Consider the following 16,922-nt stretch of genomic DNA (forward strand, 5'->3'; position numbering starts at 1 on the left):
GAAGGAACTGAAGGGAAGCCCGAGGCTTCATCCCTTCACCTCAGAACTAGAGATGATTACACTAACAAGCACATTTAAAAAAAAAATTTAAAAAAAAAGCAGGCAAAGGAGGAGAGAACCCAAGTATAGAAAGTTATTACAAGATTAGGGAATACTGGGCTTCATCTTCAGAGAACATTGAAGTAAAAAAAAAAAAAAAAAAGGTTTCCCCTATACCAAAAAGTAACATTAAATGCTTACATGCCTCAAAAGAATTCATAGAAGAACTCAAAGAAGACATTTAAAATCACATGAGGGAGACTGAAGAAAAACTTTTTTTTTTCAAAGAGAAAGAGCAATTCAAGAAAAATGAAAAGATTATGAAAAGAAAATCAACCAACTAGAAAAGGAGATCCAAAATCTTAAGGAAGAAAATGACTTTCTGAAAATTAAAATTGGTCAAAGTGAAGTTATAAAAGACTATTTGTTACAAAACAAAATACAAAGAATGAAAAAAATTGAAGATAATGTGAGACATCTCATAAGAAAAGTTATGACGAAAAAGAATCTTAATATAATAGTACAAGAAATAAAGAAAATTGTACTTAAGTGATAGAATAAGAGGAGAAAGTAAAAATAGAAAAAAAATCCCCCCATCACCACCTGAAAAAGATCTTACAAGAAAAACAGGAACATTTTTGCTAAATTTTGAAAACCCCAGATCAAAGAGAAAATTTTACAAGCAACAACAGTAACAACAAAAACAAACAACAGATTCAAATATACTGGAACTGTAATTAAGACAAGACCCATCAGTGACTACAATAAAAGATAGTAAGTCCTGGAATACTATATATTGGTAATTACAAGAACATTGAATGAACTGTCAGATTTTCAGAATTTTGTTGCCAACAATAGAAAATGTGCCATACAAGAGCCATGGCAAAGACTATTTTCAAGGGATTCATTAAGGAAAAACTATTTATGTTTTATATATGAGATACATATAAGCCATATGTCTAAGATTGTCATTGTCCAAGAGAAAGATTAGGGTAGAGCTGAGGATAATGTGACTCTAAAAAGCAAAACCATGCAAAAAAAAAGAAAACCTACAAGGAAGCAAAGAAAAGATGTACAGTTCCAAATACAATGTCTTCTATTATTACATATGCTTTCTTGAAATAGAAATTCATTGTTACATATTTTGAATCCTCCCCTATGTTCTGCTGTGCACATGACAGTGTTTTTCCTTTCTCTTTTTTCTAATTTTTTTCTTTTTCTATTTTGTATTTGAGTTTTAAATAAATAATGGAAAGTAAATTAAGGGACCTAATACTTGAAGGAACAATTTTTCCCAGCTTGGCTTGTCCAGCCAAAATGTTAGTTCTCAATTTCATTTTCTATAAACTTATAGGAACAAGATAGTATACACAAAGGACACTATTAGACCTATGTTCATCAAGCCATACCTCACTAAAGAGAAAATTAATTCAGTTTAGAAAAATTAGCATTTAAGTTGAACATTGAAGTCAGCAAGTCTAAGACCTGAGAAAGCTCCTTGTGTTTGCCAAACTGCTACTCACTAAGACTCTTTCAATCGCTTCAAGGATAGTCTGATCACAATACAAATTGCTTTTTGCAACTAAGACATGGAGATAAGTGAAACATCAAAATCTGAAGACAGAAAATATGACATCATATTCAAGACCCAACTTATGGTTAAAAGGAATGGTCTCTTTTATTTCTATAACCTACCTGGGAAAGAAGGCACTTTTTTTAGGAAGAAAGAGAGAATGAAGTACGATAGATAAAGCTGAAAAAATTGAATAAGAAAATGTTTCAACTTACACATGCAAAGGAAGGTTATCAGGATTTCCATCATGGTCAGAATCTGAGAGGTCATTAATGGAACTTATGGCGGTGATTGCTTGCCCCAGAGTATAAACAATGGACAATGAGATGATTGTTCTTTAAAACAAAGAAAAAGTTGGAATAAAAAGATCTAGCTATACTTGTGAACCATAAAAGATTTTCCATTTTATCAATATCATTTCTCATGATACCATATTCCTGATAATTTGTACTGTTACTTTGAGATTTTTTATAATTGTCTCATATAATGACAAATATTATGAGAAATGCCTGTTGAATTGAACAGAACAGTAGCATAGCACACTTTTTTTAAAAATGTGATGATAATCAGACATTCTAGCCTTTGGTGCTCAAGCCATTCTTCTATCCAAGAATGTTTTCCAACACTTCCTTCATTTCCCAGCTCCAGTTCTTCTATTTTATTTGATGTCCAACAGTCTTATTTAATAAAAGTTAATACATTCTATTTTTGTGTGTATCCATGTTTTCAACTCTAGTGAAATTACAAGGTCCATAAGGAAGATTGTTTTATGTTTCTATACATATCTGTACTTCAACATGGTACCCTACACACAGCATGTGCTTAAAAGCAATTGAACATTCCTTGAAGAATGTTAAAGATTAACTCCATGTACATTAAAGAAAAAGTACATATACTCTAAAAAAGATAACTGAATTGATCAAGAAGATTCTCTCCATAAATAAAAAATAGAAAATACTCACTTGAACTTGCCCAGCCATGAGTCAGCAATAAGAGCTCCAAGAATTGGTGTTAGATAGCATAGAGCAATAAATGTGTGATAGATGGCAGTAGATATATTATCAGGCCATTGAAGGAAGCGTTGGAAATATAGAACTAGAATTGCTGTACGTGGAGGGGGTAGGGAGAACAAAAAGGAAATGTTAAAATATCCAAAACAATCATTTGTTGAAGCTAATGGTAAAGTGTGAATTCAAATAGTTACCTCTCATTCCATAGTAGGAAAATCTTTCACAGAATTCATTGACGATAATGAAAAAGATGCTTACAGGATAACCAAAGCAACTCTGAAGAGAAAAGAAAGAAAATATTCTGGTTACACAACAGAAAGGTCTTTCATGGACAGATAGAAATTTATTTCTTATTAGTATACTCAGAAACGGGAAAAGAGACAGCTATATTTAGTTACTTAACCAGAGTTCCAAAGTTATGTAACAATTCAGAGTTTAAAAATTCATAATTCTTTGTCTTGTCATTTCCCATCTACTATAAATTGATCTAAGAAAAAAATTTTAATCACAGCATTTATGAATGAAATACTTGATATAAATAATGCATAATTTCTTAATAATAAATAGGGAAATAATATTATTTCTTAATAATAAATAGGGAAATCTTTTAAAAAGGAAGCCATTTAAACAATAACTGAAATGATATACTTACCAGTGATTTGGTGGTCCCTAGAAGGCAAGAAAAAAAATCACTTAACACCAGGAAGTCAAATAAAATATTTCTAAATATTTTACATATTAATCTCATAAATATGAAACTTGAATTCAAATGTATTGGTTAGTGCCTGGGTAATTCAGAGTACTGTAAATACAATGTATATGATCTTTCAGTTATGAAATAATTTTTTCTAGAACATCATAAATAATTGTGTCACTCTCTTACCTTATGCATTTTAGGTTTAGATTTTTGATTTATGTCACTGACGAGGGCAATTTTAAAATCTTCCTAGTCATGAGGGGATTAAAAAAAAAGAAAAACTCATAACTTAACTATGCTTGCCCCACCTACACACATGCAAATCAAACTGTGAAATATCCTGGTTTCTATTTTTTCCTCTTGAAAAAGGAAGAGTACATTATACCTATGCACAAACAAAACAGTGTGTTTACTTGAAAAGGATCAAAGTAACATTCTGAATAGGAAACCACTGATTTACTTAGTGAAAGTACCACTGAATGAGTTCCACATATTTGAAGATTCATACTCTTTACTCCCTAATTCTTTTGTAAATTCATAGCAACTAATTATGCTCTGGTTTAGTTGGAATAGTGAGAGGCTCATTGGGAAAGTTACTCATTAGATTATTTGGAAGAAAACTGAAGTAGTTTCTCATTTGGAAGAGGGTATAAATCAGCTACCAATGGGGGGAAAAATGGGTAATGATCTCCTAGCTACTTTAGAATAAAGTTTAAATATTTAAAATTAAGTGCTATGTGGCTTAATGAATAGAGTTAAATCTGAAATAATAATAAAAAATAAGCTAAAATCCAGCCTCAAATACTTACTAGCTGTATGACTCTGAGAAGTCACCTGACCTCTCCTTTTCTCACTTTTTTAAACTATAAAATGGGCATAGATAATAATAGCACTTACCTCAAAAAGTTATTATGAGGAACAACAAAAAAGATATTCATAAAAAAATGCTTAGCTCATAATAGATACTCGATACATAGTATATATTATATAGATGTTTTTCTCTCCCCCCTCCCCTCCGTCTCCTACGAAGACTAGAGAGAATGAGAGCTCAATTTTAATAGTCAAAACAAATATATAGAATCTGAACTAGAATGGTGGGGGGGTGAGAGAGACAGGGAGAGAGGGAAGGAAGGAGAAAAGGAGGGAAGAAGGAAGAGGGGGGAAAGGGAGGAAGAGACAAAAAGAGAGATATATAAAATGATGTAGAGATGATAGAATTGATAGAACTTGGCATGAGGAAATGGAAAATCTAAAACTGAGGCTGTAACACTGGGTAATTAGGAAGATTGTGATCTTTGCTTGATGATAGATTGAGAAAAATATATTCAGGGAGAGAAAAAACTTGTTTTGAATGTGTTTGATCTGAATTGCTATCAAGGAATAGAGGACTATGTCTAACAAAGAGGTTGGAGATATGGGACTAAAGTTCATGAGATGTTAAGGCTGAAAATATAGCTTGAGGAGTCATCTGTTAGATGTGATATGGAAACAGATGGAATTAATAAATAATCCAGGATACAACCCTTACATACTTGGGAAATAAAATAAAGAGAACAGAAAAATTTTTTCTTGCAAGTTGCTTTGAGGAAGGAACACAGCCAAGAGAGAAGTGTCAGAAAAGTCAAAGGAAAAGAAAATATCCAGAAGGAAGGAACTTTCAGAGTTGAAATCTGAGGAAAGATTGTGGTAGATGAAGAATGAGAAAATACCATTCATTTTCACAATAAAGAGATGAGTGGGGGCAGCTAGATGGCCTAGTGGACAGAGTACCAGCCCTGGAATTAGGAGGACCTGAGTTCTTCTCTGGCTTCAGACACTTAACACTTACAGCTGTATGGCTCTGGGTCACTTAACCACCAGTGTCTCAAAAAAATAAATAAATAAATAAAGGAAAAGAAAAGAAAAGGGATGAGTGGTTGCCTTAAAGGGAGGAGTTTCAATTGAGAGATAGGGTCTTACTACAGTTTTCATACATGATTGGATCTCATTGATGTGGGTATCAACCAATCATTATAAATAATACTAAAGAAAGTCAAGCTACTACACAAATCTGTATTCTGCTATGAAAAAAATATTGCATTTGATTTCTTGAAGTTTTAGATTTAATAGCTATGTTATTTCCGATAAGATATTGATAAGATTTGGACAATTTGAGTATTGGTTTATATATAAAATGAGAAAATTGGAATAGTTAATCCTCAAAGCCTCTTCCAGTTCTAAAATATAAGAAACTTCAAGTAAAATCTGGGATTGAAAACTTCACTTCTGGAATTGAAGGGAAGCCACACCTATAATATTTCAAGTAGTCATTTTTATAGCTTCCCTGAAACATTCTTTTTACACGAAAGAGCAGAGGTTAAGTTTAAGAAAGCCTTAAGCTATTTATTGCCTATAACTATAGTCAGCATTTCTTATCTTAATATATTACAGGTAAGCAGATTTATCAGGGACAGAAAACTCAAGTGCTAAGATGATGTGTACTTTGATATTTAAGTGTTAATGCTTATGAGATTTTAAATTAATGTGCTAGGTCACATGTTTGTTTTCTTTGATACCATGGTTTTTTTCATAAATTGCCAAATGGATCTACTTAAAGTTAACATTTTTTATAGGAAGATAATACAAAAATACTGATAGAAAGTATGCTCAGAAATTTGAAACTACACTCAAAAAGTTATCAAACTGTACATCCCCTTTGATCCAGCAGTATTACTACTGGGCTTATATTCCAAAGAGATCTTAAAGAAGGGAAAGGGACCTGTATGTGCAAGAATGTTTGTGGCAGCCTTCTTTGTAGTGGCGAGAAACTGGAAACTGAGTAGATGCCCATCAATTGGAGAATGGCTGAATAAATTGTGGTATATGAATATTATGGAATATTATTGTTCGGTAAGAAATGACCAACAGGATGATTTCAGAAAAGCCTGGAGAGACTTACACGAACTGATGTTGAGTGAAATGAGCAGAACCAGGAGATCATTATATATTCAACAACAATACTATATGATGATCAATTCTGATGGACCTGGCCATCTTCAGCAATGAGATGAACCAAATCAGTTCCAATGGAGCAGTAATGAACTGAACCAGCTACACCCAGCAAAAGATCTCTGGGAGATGACTAAGAACCATTACATTGAATTCCCAATCCCTCTATTTTTGCCCTCCGGCATTTTTTATTTCCTTCACAGGCTAAATGTACACTATTTCAGAGTCTGATTCTTTTTGTACAGCAAAATAACGGTTTGGACATGTATACTTATTTTGTATTTAATTTATACCTTAACATATTTAACATGTATTAGTCATCCTGCTATCTAGGGGAGGGAGTGGGGGGAAAGAGGGGAAAAATTGGAACAAAAGGTTTGGCAATTGTCAATGCTGTAAAATTACCCATGCATATAACTTGTAAATAAAAAGCTATTATTAAAAAAATGAATATTGCAAAAAAAAGAAAGAAAGAAAGTATGCTCAGAAAAAACATCTTGCCTAGACACTTGGCGTATGAGCTAGATCCAGAATTTATAAGTAAGACATCAGGCTGGATTTGTCATCTGGCAAGTTGTTCAGTATTTTTAGTGATCCAAAGCTATTACATTGCTGTGAAAGCTAATCCTCAGTAGCCCTTTTTATCCAATCAATACTCCATAGTGGCAAATCATAAAACATCATATATATATGTATATATACGTATAAATATCATATATATGTATAAATATCATATATATCCATAATATCACAACCTAAGGAATCTAAAATGTAAGTATTCCAAAGGTGATGAAAAGACATAATAATCATGAAAGATAGGACAGTATCATTTAAGTAACAAGATATCCAAAAAAGGGAGTATCTGAGAAATAGAAAACAGAAAACTCAAGGTATGTCTGTACCCTTGAAAATACTATATATTGTTAGTAACAGCAATACTGTATAGTTATCAACAGTGCATGACTTAGAAATACAATAATCTTATTTATAATACTTTATACCAGGCTATTCATATTCAAGTTAAGCTTTCCAGAAAGAAAAGCTTTTGGGAAGCTGATTTTTTTTTTTCCGATGTATTGAAATGATAGTAGGGTCAGTTTAGATATCGCCTACATAAATTAATCCGAATGTTCCCTAACATAAAACAAGATGTGATTTAACATAAAGCACTTGAAATAGCGTTGTTAAACTACAGTTCTTAGGTTACTTTGACCTGACACAAGGCATAAGGGAAATATGATATTGTCCTTCGGGTAGAGGGTGAACTTCAGGTGACATAGAATGGTGTTCTCTATAAGCTTTTTGAGATAGGGAGTAGTAACATGAAGACACCATTCCTGGGAATTAGGAGACTGATTTTTAGCACTTGCCTTGGAAATAATAAAATTTTTATCTTTTACTAATGGTCAAGAACAGAAAGCATAGTAACAAAGAGGTAGAACTGAATTTATGGATCAGTCTCAGATTGGAGTTTCTAATCATTTTTATTTTCAACAGAGATCTGAAACAATCATTTCTGATATCCATGACCCCTTTGCCATTTTGAAAAATCACCAATAGAAAGCATCAGGGAAATCAGGGCTTCCGCACTCCCTGTTTTTCAGGATCAGTGGTAGGGTAGTCAATGTCCAATTTGCCTTCAGAATACCTTCTTCCTCTCTTCCCCTCTACTCCTTCCACTGTGAGGAGTCCATCAAAATAAAATGTATTGAAAATCTTTGTTTGGCTCTTTTCAAGAACTGTTAATCTCCTCTTGTAGGGAGTCAGCAAAATATCCTGAAACTGATAGGTGATAAATCTCATTGAAAAAAGAAATGTGTGAGTTTATGATACAGTTGAATCTTATATTATGACTAAAAAGTCCTAAGAAATCTAGCCCAATCCCAACATTTTATAGATGAGACACTAAAGTGCAGGGATTTGATGAATTATCATGAATATATTTATCTGTTTATATGTTGTATTCCTTTAGTACAATGCAAGGTCTTTGAGGGTAGAGATTTTTTGTCTTGATATGCTCTATGTGCCTTGCACACAATAGACTTTTAATGTTTTATACAGCCATAGTATTTTATGCATGCCCATCTTGGTATAATGTCGGTCATATCATATCTTTTTTTTTTAAAGGTAAGGTTTTTATTTTAAGCTCTCTTTACTTACTATATTTTTATCTACTACTTTCTATTTCTTTTAAGTTCCTATCTCCTGGTGAAAAAAAGAAAGGGAAAGGAATAAGTACAAAAATATTTACTGTAGCTTTTTTTTTTGTATTGATAAGAATTAGAAATTGAGAGGATGCCCATGAATTGAGAAATAGTTGAATCAGACAGACATAATATATGATTGTGGTAGAATACTGATATTAAGTCATTTTGGCCATGTCCAACTCTCCATGACCCTATTTGGGGATTTTCTAGCTCATTTCCAGATCTTTTTACTGATAAGGAACTGAGAAAAACAAGGTTAAGTGACTTGCTTAGCAATACACAGCAAGTAAGTGTTTTAAGGCCAGATTCAAGTTGGGAAGTGGGAGAGGGAGGCTTCTGACACCAGGACCAGTGCTCTATCCACTATGTCACCTTGTTGTCCCTGTGACAGAATACTTTTGTGCTATAAGAAATGATGAGCAGACACTTTCAGAAAAACCTGGGAAGACGCACATGAATGGGTGTAAAATGAAATGAGCAGAATGAGGAGAATATTGTATATAGTAACAGCAATCCTGTACAATGATCAACTGTGAATGACTTAGCTATTCTCAGAAATACAATGATCCAAGACAATTCTGGAGGAATTATCATGAAAAATGGTATCCACCTCTAGAGAAAGAACTGCTGGAGTCTGAAAATGCAGATTGAAGTATACATTTAAAACTTTCTTTAATATTCTTGTTTCTTTTGCCTATATCAAATTGCTTGCTTTCTCAAAAAGGAAAAAGGAGGGGAAGGAAAAAAGAGAATTTAGAACTCAAAATTTTTAAAAATTAATATTAACATTTTTGTTTACATGTAATTAAGAAAAATACTTGTAAATATAATTCTCACCAAGAAAAAAACATCAATAGTGTTAATAAGTCATAAACAGCTAGTTTTGAAGCATAATTTTTCTTTTCCTTGACTACTTTTTTATTTTTCTATTTTTTTACTTCATTTTATCTTTGAATATATTAAAGCTTTTTTATTTTCAAAATATATGCACAGATAATTTGTCAATATTAACCCTTGCAAAACTTGCATTCCAATTTTTCTCCCAACCCTCTCCACTAGATACAAGTAATCCAATATATGTTAAACATAGCAAAAATATATATTAAATCCAATATGTGCATACATATTTATATAATTAGCTTGACTACTTTTTTAAAAATTAAAAAAAACCAATTATTAACAGTGAAATGAATGTCAGCAATAAGAAAAGGCATGTATAATGCCCAAAGTAGATAATTCAGAATAACTGGCTATCAAAAGAAAAATTTCTCTCAAGGACACTTTCTAAGTTACAGAAAAAAGCACTTAGCAATAGTCCAGAACTAGGGTTTTTTGGATAATTGTATCTTCTGATTATCAGAAGTTTAATCTTAACCAAATCATAGATATTGAAAAGTACCTATTGTTCCCCCCTTCAACTGTTCCCCCCTCTACTGCTAGTGAGGAACAGGGATTCAACCTGTGATTTCATAGATATAAGGAATTCTCAATTATTAGAAACTCCTACAAAAACAGGTCAGTTACATGTCACAAAAGATTATGAAATTTGTCAAAGAGATGGAGATAAACATGCTTTAATGATCTGGGAACTTGCCTGATTTAAACCCTACTGAAAACATAAGAGCTATAATCAACAATGCTCAAAAAGTTATCAAACTGTGCATACCCTGTTGGTCATTTCTTACCGAACAATAATATTCCATAATATTCATATATCACAATTTATTCAACCATTCTCCAATTGATGGGCATCTACTCAGTTTCCAGTTTCTGGCTACTACAAAGAGGGCTGCCACAAACATTCTTACACATACAGGTCCCTTTCCCTTCTTTAAAATCTCTTTGGGATATAAGCCCATTCGTAACACAGCTGAATCAATAGCTGGGGGGGGGGGGGGAGGGGAAGATCAAGGAAGGCATCTTTAGAGAAAATAGCACTAGAGCTATCTTTTTTCCTTTTTTTATATTTTGAACTTGACACCAAATAAATGAGCAAGTCTATGTATTAGTAGAGCAGTGATTTGTACATAAAAGGTGTAACCATCTATAATGCAGAGTTTGTCAAGATGAGTCTTAAAATTCTTTTCCAATGCTTTATCATCTTGTCCCCTTCTCAGCTTAAAGAATTATAGGAACACAGATACATTGGAAGAGATCTCAGAGATGATTCAGTGTAACTGTAAAACTGTTAATTTGTCTAAAAGTCATTATTTCCTAATATAACACTGCCTTTGAAACACTTCAAATGGCAGCCCTCTAAATATATTTACTTATCATATGGGGAACAAATTTTCCACTAGAAAAATCCCAGTTTCAACTGTTCAATTGAGATATTCATTATAGGTTTAAGGTCTAAGATTACATAGTCTTCTGCCATATAACTTGAATAATGCTAGCCGAGGATTTAGTCATGATTTCAATAACATTTCTTGTAGATAGCTAAAGAATACATCTTAGACCATACTTAACTTAGAGAAGAAAGTTAATGCACAAAGTCCTGGGACACATAACTCCTTAGTGAAGCTAGAACCATATAAAAACATAACTGGGAAAAATTAAACAAAATAAGTGAAAATAAGATAAAACACAGATAACATTACATTTTAAAACTAAATCAATATGTAGCCCCAAATCATCCTCGCATATGGATTAGTAGTTCCTACTAATCTCAAATTTCTCAAACTCAGATTTCCTTTTGAGTTTGACACCACTATTCTGGGGAACCTAGCTGTCCAAAACTACTTGAGATCATCCATGTCCTTCCTCCTATCTCCCAAAGTTCTCTTCTTGGCTCACTTCTCTTTATCACATATTGTCAGTAATCACATTGATTATTTCTATGTAGGTGACTCCTATACATCCAATCCTCATATCTGAGTTTCTGTTCTGCCTACTGGACATTTCCATCTGGATGTGTCATACTTCCTCAAAATTATCATATCTCCAAACAAAACTCATCTCTTCTCCTAAATTTGCTCTCCAGCTCCCTTCACTTATTTCTGTTGAAGGTATTTGCCTCTTTTTAGGCGCCCCCCAGGTTCAAAAACCTTAGTTCAGCCTTCCTAATCCATTATGTCCAATGAGTTGCCAAGACTTCTTTACCTTACCTCCACAATAGCTAATAACTATCATTTTTCTCTTTGTTCAAAATCACCATCATTTTCTTTTAGTCCATCATTTCTCACCAGAATACCGCAATAGCCTCCTGCTACCTCAGTGGGTCTAGAATCAGAATGACCAGAGTTCAAATATGCTCTCAGACTCATCAGCCATGAGATCCTGGACAAATGGATTAATATGTTTGCCTCAGTTTTCTCAACTACAAAATAAGGATAATAACAACACCTTCTTCCCAAGATTATTGTGAGGATCAAATGAGACATTAGCAAAAGTTTTATCATAGCGTTGGGTACACAGTAGGTGCTTAATAAATGCTTATTTCCTTCCTAATTGGTCTGTGATTCTAGTCTTTTTCTTCTCCAATCCCTTCTTCACACAGCTACCCAACTGATATTCCTGGAGCATAGTTTGGGCTACACTGATTGCCTATTCAAGAAATTTCAGTGGTTTTCCATTGTCTCTAAGAAAAAATATATTTCTCGGTTTGGCCTTCAAAATTCAAAATCTGACTCCAACCTATTTTTCCAGATATATTTTGAATTGTTCCCATTCCCATTCCAAGTTTCGATCCAATTGGTTGATTTGCTGCTCTCCATAAACTGAATACAATACTCCAAAGGTGGCTTAAGCCCCAGCCACTTATATTTTGTTAAGTACAGAATTATTCAAGCTGTAAACTTTAGCTTTAAAAGCACGTGAATTAGCTCAGAACACTAAACTATGACCCCCCAAAAGACGCCAAATAGTTGCTATCAAGGGTCTATTTCACAAGAACCATAAAGAGGAAAGATAATACAAACACAACCTAACTGCATGAGATCTCCACTCCTTTAAACTCCTGCCAAACAAGCCTACAATTTGACAGTATTCATTCATTCCCAGGTGACAGATTAAACCATTTCTAAGACCTATACTTAGAAATGGGAGTTTCATTTTTCTGCCCATTCCCACCCCTTTTCCTCTCTTCCTATTGTCTAGGCAAGACAAAGTTATCTTCCTTTCCATTACCTCCAAAACCAAAACGAAAAATTCTTTTATCAAGTTACACAAATTTCGGGGGAGGGAAAGGGGAAAAGGGAAGGGGGAGGGAGAAAAGGGCAAGAACAACAAGTCTGGATTCCAAATTTTAAGAAAAATGCTGGCAAATTGGAACCTATCCAGAATTCTGCAAGGTACCAGCTAGTGACAAAAACATGCAACGTTACCCAAAAAAATTGTGAACTAGGAATCTCGAGGAGAAAGGGGGAAGTGCACAACTGTCTCCAAAGTTTCACAAGTCTCCTGATCTTCAAGAAGGAGTCAGGACTGGGACCAACTGATGTTGTTAGTTGGATACTTCAATTGTTGCTGTTTAATTGTTATTCGATTTGATAAAGGAAAACATTTTTTTTTTTCAGAGAGCTGGCTATCTAGAGAGTGGAGTGCATCCCAAGATAGTGAGCATCGCCTAGTTTTGTATCTGTTCAGACAGCAAAGTTGTATAATTGGCTTCTAAGATGTGGAAAGGATGCCCAGTTAGGGAAAGGACTCGTAATAGGAATCCTTGGGGGCAAAGAAGGGATGTTAAGTTTAGTTTCTCCCTCCTTCAGATACACACACACAACCTATTATTACTACTAATCTGAGCTCTTTTCCTCTCTCCTTTCTTTTCTTCCCACCCTCCCACCTCTAATCACAAAAGGAGTCCGGAAGCCTCTCTTCTGCAAAAAAAAAATAGCCAGGAAAAGGCTGCATCCAGTTTTCTCTTCTAAAGGCGGAGATTCCCTAGAAGTGGCCAAAAATTCGAGGATGATTATCGTTTGTTTCGTCCTCAAAAATAACCATGACACCAGGGAGGTGATGCCGAGTCTTCCAAGGATGCAGACCCATTTGTGGCCGCCCACGAGGCGCCTACCCCGCAATGTAGTCTTCTGATGTTTCAGCATTTAAGGGAAGGGAATTAAGACAGCCTAAATCCCAGTGACCTTTTGGGACTCACTTTTCTCGTTATCTCCCATTCAGAGTGCTCTAGCACGTGTTTTTTCCATACTCACCCCCAACCTCCCTCCGGATGTGGGGCTGTGAGAACGCCTGGGGATGCAGCGTCTGGTAGAGAATGTGCCCCCAAATCCGGATTCAGCTCGGACTTGGCCTTCAGCTGATCCTCCATTTCAGCTTCATTCAAACGAGGGGATTCCCTGTTACTGAGAGGGAGGGGGACAGAGGAAGGTCCTTGCTACTCGGAGTGTGCTCGAAGTAGTGGGCTTGCTGCACCTGGTGCTGGAAGGAGGAGTATATTTCGCTCCGTGCTATTCCGAGAGGGCTCATTATTACTGTGGTGGGCTTACTCCTACTCTGTTCCCGACTATTCAGGGGGAAATTTGGTGTTGTGAGTGGGGGGAGGAGATCGCTGCTACTCAAAGGGAGTCCCGTGCCACTTAGGAGGAATCTCAGTGCTAGGAGACGTGGAGGGAAGCTCCACACTATTCGGAGAAGATTTGCTGCTTATTCGAATAGAAGTTCAGTTCCGGACCGTGAGGTGTAGAGTGGAAGACTCGGCGCTACTGGGCATTGGGAGGGCTCGCTTTGGCAGAGCAGGTGGTGCCAGGCTTGCTGCTTCTGGTAGGAGGGTGAACTTGCTGCTACTCTGGGATCCGCCTCCACCCAACGTCCTACTACCCCGAGCTCTTCAACCTCTGAAACTCTAAGAGCTCTAGGTTTTTGAGCACGTCTTCCTTTGCTCACCCGCTAGGTCCTGAGGTCTTTAGAGAGCTAGAGAAAAGTTCAAGTTTGTCAAAACTTTTGATTCTGACCCACCAAGTTTCTGTCCCCTTTCACTTACCCATGGTGATAGGTTGGAGTGCCTCCACGGGATTGCCAAGACAGAGGAATCGCGAAGACCTTTTGTCTGCTGGGGTTTTTTTCTTCCTCCAATAAAGGTGTTGCACCAAGCCCAACCCATCTACCTGGCCAGCTGGAATTGTAGGAGGTTGAGACGGGCCAGGGCTCCACCCTCTTCCAGCTGGGGGAAGGGGAGGGAAGCAGTAAAATTTGACATTCAATGAAGACTGGAGTAAGCCCTAGGTGTTTCCCTAGAGAGCCCAGATTTCCTAATAACAGGTGTGAAGAAAACAGCTACAACATCTATGATGCTTTATTTTATTTTTTTAAAATAATAATACCTTTTTATTTTCAAAATACATGCAAAGATAGTTTTCAACATTCACCTTGCAAAATCTTTTATTCCAAATTTTCCTCCCTTCTTCCTCTCCCCTCCCCTAGACAGCCAGTAATCTAATATAGGTTAAACTCTTCTAAACATATTTCCACATTTATCATGCTGCACAAGGAAAAATAAGATAAAAAAAGGGGAAAATGAGAAAGAAAAAAAGCAAACAACAACAAAAAAAGTGAAAATACTATGTTGGGATTTTCATTCAGTCCCCATGGTCTTCTTTCTGGATGCACATGGCTCCTATTGGAATTGGCCTGAATCACCTCAATAAACAAAATTCATCATAGTTGATCATCACATAATCTTGTTGCTCTGTACAATATTCTCTTGGTTCTACTCACTATACTTATCATCAGTTCATGTAAGTCTCTCCAGGTCGTTCTGAAATCATCCTGTGGGTCGTTTCTTATAGAACAATAATATTCCATAACATTCATATACCAAAACATATCCAACTGATGAGCATCCACTCAGTTTCCAGTTCTTTGCCACTCTAAAAAAGGACTGCTATAAACATTTTTGCACATATAGGTCCTTTTCTCTTTTTTATGATTTGTTTGGGATATAGACCCAGTAGAGACACTGCTGAATCAAAAGATGTGCACAGTTTGATAGCTTTTTGGGCATAGTTTATGTGAAATTTAAAGCAAAGAGGGATATTAAGAAACCTGTGGCATAGCCTTGGTAGTTTTGCCTCAAGCCAAGTGGAGAATGAATAAAAACATGGGAAAGGACAGGTTGGGAGACAGAGCTAGTTTTCTCTTGTCTGACCATAAGTGAGCTATCCTTAACACAGGTGGCAAGGAGAATGGAGATGTGTCACGTTGATGAATCTTGTTTTCTGCACTTCCTGCACCTCCACTTTAGATGCCTCTCTCGCCTACACCAGAAACTTCTTACAGGTTCTGAAGGGCTGACAGGCTACCAAGATTCCCAGCCCTGATTAGGCAATGTGAATCTGGGACAGAAGGTCCTCCTGTCTCCTCCTTTTCTCTTCTTCAGGGGTGTGGTGATCATGTGAGATTATGGTATACATTCTTCTTAAATGGCAGCTGCTCAAGTTAGGCAAGGGAATGAGCGCTTGAACATAAGTAAAGTATGGGGTCTACAGAATTAACTTTTGGAAAGGAAAAAGAACATTTCATTATTATTACTTTAAATTTAAGCAAAAGTCAGAAGTAGAAGAAAGAGCAAGTTTGTGATATTTTTATCTTCATCAATGTTTTCTCTATTTGTAATTTCTCTTTTTGCCATTGTCATGCACCTTTGACCTCCACATATTTAGAAATTCTGCTTTGTTGCTTTCACAAGAAATGGAGTTTTCATCAGATTCAGACAAAAATCAGACTTTTCAGCAGAATTGAATGACATTTTTTTTGGTCTATATTGTTGCCCTTGAAATAGTCTCATCTATTATTGATTTAACAGGGGGAAAAAAGTTTTCCTAAGTCAGAGTACTGAGAGAACAAACAAACAAACAAAAAATGACAAGGAGAGAGAACATAACAGAATTTATGGGATGTTAGATGGTTTTTGAAAGTCTTGAATTCCCTAGAGTCTCCTGATATGTTTCTGACTTCCAGACATGGCCATTTTTCTCTGGCAATGTCAGGGATTATCTTAGCATAGTTAGTACAGTTAGAAAACTTGACTATGACTTACTTTTTCTGCCCTTAAAGCAGAAGAGACACAATTATTTTGTAAACCTTATTCAATTAGTATTTTATCCACAGAATATTAGTCATTTATTAAGTTTCTCTAGGAATATGTTGGATGCTAGGAAAAAAGGAAAGCCTCCTTTAATCTTCCAGCTGAAGTCTACCTATTCAAGTACTTAATTAAATCAATAAATATTTAAATGCTTACTACTAGCCAAATTGGAGTAAAAATAAAGGCAAAATCAGTCCCTAACTTTAAAGGGCTTACAGTCTAACCAGGAGATAACTTTGCAGAAAACTATGTACAAACTATATCTATTAGCAACTTGGAAGTAGAGATAAGGACTATTAAGAATTCCAGGCCTGAGGGAGAGTAAGTGAAAATGTGGAGAAACTACAACAATAATTATTTAGTG

The 16,922-nt window shown here is 35.3% G+C and overlaps 1 protein-coding gene across 1 annotated transcript in view; it reads right to left on the bottom strand.

Annotated features, from left to right (window-relative positions):
* The window catches only part of SLC15A1 (solute carrier family 15 member 1), a 47,714-nt gene extending 33,085 nt beyond the window's left edge, over positions 1-14,629 (bottom strand). Inside the window, exons 1-5 of the mRNA XM_051984045.1 lie at positions 14,456-14,629; positions 3,275-3,291; positions 2,817-2,898; positions 2,575-2,716; positions 1,828-1,947 (exon numbers count right to left, since the gene is read on the bottom strand). Of these exons, the coding sequence (XP_051840005.1) occupies positions 1,828-1,947; positions 2,575-2,716; positions 2,817-2,898; positions 3,275-3,291; positions 14,456-14,459 (365 nt within the window). The 5' untranslated portion in view covers positions 14,460-14,629. The remainder of the gene's footprint in view (positions 1-1,827; positions 1,948-2,574; positions 2,717-2,816; positions 2,899-3,274; positions 3,292-14,455) is intronic.
* Positions 14,630-16,922: the final 2,293 nt, after the last annotated feature.

Source organism: Antechinus flavipes, chromosome 3, assembly GCF_016432865.1.
Source record: "Antechinus flavipes isolate AdamAnt ecotype Samford, QLD, Australia chromosome 3, AdamAnt_v2, whole genome shotgun sequence".
Classification (NCBI taxonomy): Eukaryota; Metazoa; Chordata; class Mammalia; order Dasyuromorphia; family Dasyuridae; genus Antechinus; species Antechinus flavipes.